General features: G+C 39.9%; 1 protein-coding gene across 2 annotated transcripts; it reads left to right on the top strand.

Moving 5' to 3' along the window:
* Positions 1–269: 269 nt before the first annotated feature.
* Positions 270–7,457, top strand: LOC108245313 (arf-GAP with dual PH domain-containing protein 2). Of its 2 annotated transcripts, XM_017432113.3 has the most exons (11): positions 270–555; positions 1,013–1,143; positions 3,470–3,561; positions 3,767–3,849; positions 4,988–5,100; positions 5,188–5,334; positions 5,524–5,607; positions 6,490–6,552; positions 6,649–6,726; positions 6,856–7,084; positions 7,186–7,457. In XM_017432113.3, exons 1-11 carry the CDS (start codon positions 468–470, stop codon positions 7,212–7,214), a joined length of 1,137 nt encoding a protein of 378 aa, XP_017287602.1. In that variant the 5' UTR covers positions 270–467; the 3' UTR covers positions 7,215–7,457. The 2 variants fall into 2 exon arrangements, with proteins under 2 accessions (XP_017287602.1, XP_017287601.1); XM_017432112.3 differs by having other exon boundaries at positions 6,856–7,457.
* The last annotated feature ends 31 nt before the right edge of the window (positions 7,458–7,488 follow it).

Consider the following 7,488-nt stretch of genomic DNA (forward strand, 5'->3'; position numbering starts at 1 on the left):
CAGGGTTGAAAATGAGTTTAAAAGGATCCACTGACTAACAAATATTGAAAAGCCTTCAGAAAGCCTCAAGAACCATTGCTTGGGACCACTTATTATAAACTCAACAGAGTAACTGAGCTTGTTTGACCTAAACTCACTCACAACAGTCAGATTCCTATTGTTATCATGCGCTGCAGCCATAAAGCTGCCACTGTAAGTCAATCCCCCCCCCCCCATCACAGAGTCACTTGTCTTTCACTTCCTTTCTCTGTTATTTCTGGACTGCTGTGCTTTGTGAGCAGAACAATAAACTTCATGATGCCGCTCCAGTAAGAGGAAATACTGGCCCAGTGATCAGAAACAAGTGCTCTTTAGCTGCCACAGCGCAGACCAGCTCTCTGCGTGGAACCAAAAATGGAGATAATACCTAGTAGCTGCTTCATGTGGGTTTGACTGTCTGTGAGACAGAAGCGGACTCCCCTTCATCTATGGCCGGTCTGAGCAGAAACAACAAGATCCTGCAGGAACTGGTGCTGCAGCCAGGAAACAACGCGTGTGCTGACTGTGCAGCTCCTGGTGAGTAAAGTCCACGAGATTCCTGATATCAAACAGGACGTTTTGTTCCATATTAGTAACATTTGTTCATCTCTTTCTTTGTCTTTTTCCTTTGACGACTAGTCCTTATTCACTGTAAGTGAGATTAGTTTCTTTATTAAGAGTGGTAAACAAAAACTTCAAGTCATGTGATGCTTTTATCAACAGAATATTTGAAATATTATTTTACAACCCAGTCATGTTTTATAATAAACCTGTCTAAGGGGAAGCAGTGGCTCCAGTATGTTTGTGATATGACCTCATTGTTCCTCCCAATTGTACCTCCCAGCACTTTGCCACCATGAACACAGTTCAGACTGGTAAACACCCAGTACGGACAGAATCAGTTTAAATCGTATTAAGCTTGTTGTACTGTTTTTTTTTTAATTCCTTCTTCTAAAATAAAAAGAAAACAAACCAAAAGTGTGATCCTTTACAGAACCTGACTGGGCCTCATACACGCTCGGTGTCTTCGTGTGCCTGAACTGCTCAGGGATGCACCGTAATCTACCTGACGTCAGCAAAATCAAATCCATACGACTGGATTACTGGGAAGATTCATTAGTGCAGGTACTGATACAAAGAGAGCGCAGTTTGTTCTGCATTCAGTTAACATTCATGTTGGTTATATTTGCCACTCGGCTACTTTCTGCTGCTTTTCAGGCTTTTCTCAATGGCACAGTCACGTGAGAGAAAAAGTATAATAAATGTGGCTACCATCACACGGATAAATGTGTTGGTACCCTTGCGGCTTATTGAAATGATGTTTCAATTCTCATGAAATGTGGTTCAGTTTAAAACAGCTGTCTATTGTATATCTGCCTTTAGTGTGTGATAGAGTAAACAAAAATAGTGAAAGGAAATGATTTCTGGTTTATTTTACAAAGATGTGCTAAAATAGGAATGGAAAGATTTGTTGTTCCCATTAAAAAGTCTATTGATCTTTGCATTATAGTCATGTTTCAAACTGGTTGACCTTAGTTAGTATCACAGGTGACTTCAAGTTCTCTATCAGCCTATTCAGCAGATTTAAAGGGAACAAACAGAAAGTGGGTAGTTTGGTATTATTGTGTTCATCACACTGAACACAGAGCAGAGAAAACAAAGAGCTGTCTGAGGAGCTCAGAAACAAGATTATAGATATCCATGTGAAAGATAAAGGTTACAAGACCATCTCCAAGCACATCAGTTGTGTCTTGTTGTTGGGGGTTTTTATTGGTGTGGAATGGTACCAACAAGATTATCTCTCCGTATAGCATAAGTATGTCCTTACCAGGTCTTAAAATTTAGTTTAAAAAAAATCTTATGAAAAACAACACACATCGCATTATCTACAGGCATAATCTTGGTAAAAAATAAATAATAATCTAAGACCCAAATGCTTCAAAATAAGAGTATTCGTACTGTTTGTATTGGAATAATGAAAATAAGGTGTGAGCGCCGCTGTAAAAGTTGAAGCCTTCAGAGTTGGTTGGACTGGAGTACTCAGGTGTGTTTTAACACAATGCTAAGGCAGAAAGACATCAGCAATAACCTTAGAGGAGAACTCCCACCGATTCACAAGTGAAAAATATGCAAGAAAGTTCCCAATCGTCCCAGTGGGGAACATCCCAGCAAGTTAAGCTTGAGGCAGGGCTATCAATGCTGCGAGAACCTAGATTGTACCTTGACTGTACAGACAAGTGTTTTAGTGTGTCAAATATGGACATTATGACAACACAATTTAAAAAAAAAAGACTATAACATGGCTTGTTTGGAAGGAATGGTAAAACAAAGCAGGCTAGTCATAGTGCACAACACCACACCTGGAGAAAATCATCTATCCATTTTTTATATCTGCTTGATTCTGGTCAGAGATGCAGGGACCTGGTGCCTGTCTCCGCAAACCAATAGGTGAGAAGCAGGATACACCCTGGACAGGTCCCAAGTCCATCAAAGAGCCACACACACAATTATACATAGAGCCAATTTAAAATTAACAGTGAATCTAACATCCATGTTTTTGGCTTGTGGGAGTTTCCATCAGGTGGCACAGTGGAGCAGTGGTTAGAGGTTAGAGCTGTCACTTCCCAGCAAGCAGGTTGTAGGATCTCCTCCCAACTTGGGGCCTTTCTGGGTGGAGTTTACATGTTCTCCCTGTGCACACATGGGTGTACTCTGGGTACTCTGGTTTCCCCCCACAGACCAAAAACATGCATGTTGGGTTAATTGGTAACTCTAAAATTGTCCCTAGGTGTGAATGGCTGTTTGTCTCATTTGTCTCTATGTGTCCCTGTGATGGATTTGTGACCTGTCCAGGGTGTCCCCCGTCTCTCTCACAGTGACTATTTGAAATAGACACCAGCTCCCCATGACCCAAAAAGGAGAAATGGATTAAAAAAAAACAAAAGGATGGATGGGAGTTTCCATCCCTAGAGAAAAAAACACTTGTGCACGGAGGAAACATGTAAACTCCACACAGAGAAGCTCCAGCCGAGGTTCAACAAGTTTTCCCCCCATTTTAAATCTATTAATCTGGAGTATTTTGTGTAGGTTCATTGCTTCTTTTTTTTTTTAAAAAAAAAGGAAGATCAATTTAAATTTCAGATTGTAAGGAACAAAACTAAACTAATTATCTTTCAACCCACTGTAAAGGGTATACTTAATTTCTCCACACATGTTAACGTTTTGGTTTAGTTTATGTTAAATAAATAGTGGCAAAACGTGATTCGTCATTTGCTGTTGCTCATCCAGTGTTGTTTTAACCATCTTTAAGACCCAGAAAGGACCAGATTATTATTAATTGACTTCTTTCCATGACTGTTTTTCTTTCTGCACTTAAAAGCACGTTCTATAGCACCATATCAACTCGTTGCCCTCTTGCACCATTTGAAATAGTGACCTCCTCTGGTTTCAGTTCATGGCAGAGACGGGAAATTGTGCAGCCAAAGCCATTTTTGAGAAGTATGTCCCGACCTCTTTCTACAGGCCGCAACACAAAGACTGCATGTGAGTGACTTTTTGCCACATTTGGCAGCCGAAGCTCAGCAGAAGTGAAAAGTGAAGACTTGGTGTTTTTGTAAATGGGTGAGGAAGAGCAGAGAGAAGTGAGAGGCTTGGACTCAGAGATGGCAATGGTGAAGATATGTGAAAAAATAAAAAAGATAAAAGAAAAGGCTTGTGGGAACATAAATGTGCTTTTGCTTGTTTTCAGTGTTCTTAGGGATCAGTGGATCCGTGCAAAGTATGAAAGAAGGGAATTCACAAACAACTTCTGTCTGCAAACCTACTCCTCAGGTAACTGTCCTGCTATAACAAGAAATAATCTTTCCAGGAGCTGAACATCAGGATTTGTATCACCTGCTGAAGGCAGGCGACAATGCTTTGGCATTGTCTGTGTGTTCACGTGTTCATGTGTCTGACTGGATGCAAAATATTTCATGAACACTCACAAAAAGTAGCCACTGAATGTACAGTACATCTACATGATTTGGAAGTAGCCCAATTCAAGATGGCCGCCACAGCCAATTGACCTTAGCAAACACAATTAATGGCTATAACTCAGCCAATTTTACAGACTATGGCCTAAAATCTTATCCCCAACACATAGTCTGAGTTCTGACAGATTGCAAAGATCTTTGTTTAAAAACTGAACTATTTGGAGTCAACTCTGTCTGTCTGTTAGTAAAATATTGCATGAATAATTGTACAGATTTTAATGAAACTATCAGGAAATAATCACTGGATGTACCTCTACAGCTGATTAACTTTTAGAGCCAACCCAGTTCAAGATGGCTGCCACAGTCAACTAACCTTAAAAAACTCAAAAGTGTTTATAACTCAGTCAGTTTTACAGATGTTGAGCTAAAATTTGGTGTGGATATAGCTGAGAGTCATTCACAACACACACTCCAAGTGCTCCTTGTTGTGCAAGATTTTTGCACAAATCTTTGGCATTACCTCTTAGAGTCAACACCGTCTGTCTGTTGGCAAAACATCTCTTGAACCACTGAACATATTTTAGTCAAACTTTCAGAAAATAATCACTGTGTGTACAACTACAACTCATTATCATTTGGAGTCAACCCAACTCAAGATTGCCACCACAGCTAATCAAAATTAGCTACCACAAATATGATTATAGCTTAGTCAGGTTTACAGATACTGAGCTCAAATTTTGAGTGGTGGTAGCTGCGAGTCAACCCCACGAAACACTCTGAGCCTCAAATACAGCTAACCAGAGTTTAAAACATTGTATAAAATTGTGAATATGAGGTTTGACCAAAACAGCTATAAATCCAGTTTGGGTAAAACTCTGACATTAAAGCTGGTTGGAAATATGCATTTCTTTAGGAAATGCTTGGCCCTTAATTACTATTGTTTTGATACAATCGTAATATCCTTTCTTTAAACCGATTTGATGTATTCACTCCAGAATTGTTCGAGTCAGTCCTCTGGAAGAAGGGCAGAGACAACAAGCAGTTCCTGAAGAGGATCTTTCTGCTGTCGCAGAAGGACTTTACCCTCAGATATTTCCTCAAGGAGGATGTGAGTTACTCCTGCACGTCGACGCTTTAATACGAATGACTCGGTTCGTTCCTCTGGACTCCAGTCTGACTCGGTCCTCTCAATAAGTCCAAGGTTCCCAAAGCCATCATCAACATGAAGGATCTGAACGCGGAGTTCCAGCCAGAGAAGATCGGCCACGCTCACGGTCTGCAGATTTCCTTTCAGGAGGACGAACACACGAGGAACCTGTTTGTTTATCACGAGGACGGCCAGGTGAGGCCCAGTACATTTGCACGTGGCAGGGAAACCGCATCAGAGCCTGCAGAAACATGGGCTTTAATCGTCTTCTTTTCAGTTATATGCCACACACTCAGACCAGGATGAAGTGGCGTGCAGATAGCTCACCTTCAGCAGAAACAGCTTGTGTTTTAGTCTAACGTGCTGTTTTCTGTCCTCTCACAGGCGATTGTGTCGTTCTTCAACGCTGTTCGGGCCACACGCCTGGCGTACCTACAGAAGAAGCACCCCACTCTTCAAAGTAATGATGTGAGATGGCTTTTAGTTATTATTTGTCACGTGCAGTTGCAGTCAAAGTTAGGTTTAGCCTGGATGATCTGTTTGAATCAAGCTAAAGGAAAATAAATCAGGCAAAATAGTCAAAGACAGATGAATAATATGTATCTAAATAATTTATGACTGAATAATTTTTTCTGCCTTAATGACTGTTTATAGTTATGGTCTGCTCCTAGGAAACAAAACTAACTAAAGTAGTGCCCAGGTAAAGTTGTTCTAACAGACTGCTCCCTGAGGTTTAGCTGGAAAAAAAAAAGTTTTTGAATTGTTCATCAGACGTATGTAACTCCAATTTCACCCGATAATAAGATGAATGGTTTATGATGACTAATTAGTTTATTACTTTAAAAAAGAAATCAATAGAAGACATTTCAACTTGTGTTGAGTTTTACACTTTTACAGCTGAAGGGAAATTGACTCGTTCTGCTCCTTTTACCATATAGCTTCAATTCTCCTCGTTTTTGCCGTACATCCATCGTATTTTTCTCCTTTTATCGCATAGTTATCCTTCTGCTTCTTTCACCTTATAGCTACTCTTTTCTCCTTTTACTGTATTGCCACCCTTCTGCTCTTTTTAGCTTTTCAGCTACTGTTTTTAAACTTCAGCTCTCATTCACATTGCATTTATTTATTTGTTTTGCAGAAAATGCAATTTCTCCAGTTAGTTGTTATCTGTTTTTATTACTAAAGAGAGATACATTTTATGCTGTCAGTCTGGTTATGTCTCCTAATTTATATGAAACTGGAAAATCTATGGTGTATAAAATCATCAGGACCAAACAAGTATGACTGTTTTCATATCCGCTGCTGTTCATTAAACGGTGATGATTGTGGTTTTCTTATTCTTTTTCCCAGTTAATACCTCAGTTAACAACATGTTGTCTGAAAGAGGGTTACATGGAGAAAACTGGCCCGACGGTTTGTTCAGTTCCATTTATATATGAAGTCATTTGGATACTTCTGCTTTTGGTTCTTTGGCCAAATTAATTAAATTTCTGTACTTGTGTTTTTCAGCAACGTGAGCCATTTAAGAAGAGGTGGTTCACACTGTCCTCAATGAACAGAAAGCTTCTGTATTTTAAATCTCCACTGGTAACATACATTGATTAATTGATAATTCAAGAAAAAAAGAAAGCGTTTTAGTTTTGTGTTTGCCTAATATGAAAGAGTCCTCTGTATCCGCATTCAGCTGAGTTTCTCCTTCCCTGCCCTGCTGCTCAGGATGCCACAGATCTGGGCTCAGTCTTCATCGGCTCAGAGAATCACGGTTACTCCGTGTCGGAGAGCTGCGGCCGGAGCACGAGGTCAGGCCGGTGGCACTGGGGCATCAGCATGGAGACTCCGGACCGGCAGTTTGTGTTCATGTGCGAACAGGAGGAGGAGAGGAGGGAGTGGATGGAGGCCTTCAGGGCGGTCATCTCACAGCCCATGACTCCAGAGGACTACGCGAGTACAGTGATGCTCTTACAGCTGAAACAGTAATCAAATATCAACCCTTACGCCCAATAATTTCTCTCTTTCTTTCTTTCTTTCTTTCTTTCTTTTACATAGATGAAGCTGCTTTGAGACGAGGAAAATGACCAGGATGTCATTTTTTCTACCAAACTCTAGAAGATCTTTGCACATCAGAGGCAGTGTCTCATAAATGTATATTGTATTTGTTTTATTTAATGCATGGGATTGACTCATGTAAACATCCTTTTGCAACACTCTGTGTATTAAAAGGAACAAAATAATGTATTTATTAAGATGTGGGCTTTATAGTTTGTATATGATTTTATAATTGTTTTTCTATTATTAAACCAAACTGTTATTTGTGTTAATATAATATTTTTGTGTCACAGACTTCATTTT

Source organism: Kryptolebias marmoratus, linkage group LG3, assembly GCF_001649575.2.
Source record: "Kryptolebias marmoratus isolate JLee-2015 linkage group LG3, ASM164957v2, whole genome shotgun sequence".
NCBI lineage: Eukaryota > Metazoa > Chordata > Actinopteri > Cyprinodontiformes > Rivulidae > Kryptolebias > Kryptolebias marmoratus.

Coding starts and splice junctions, on each gene's coding strand:
- LOC108245313 (XM_017432112.3), top strand. CDS start 468: ATGGCCGGTCTGAGCAGAAACAACAAGATCCTGCAGGAACTGGTGCTG. Junction 556..1,012: donor TGCTGACTGTGCAGCTCCTG/GTGAGTAAAGTC, acceptor GATCCTTTACAG/AACCTGACTGGGCCTCATAC. Junction 3,562..3,766: donor CCGCAACACAAAGACTGCAT/GTGAGTGACTTT, acceptor GCTTGTTTTCAG/TGTTCTTAGGGATCAGTGGA.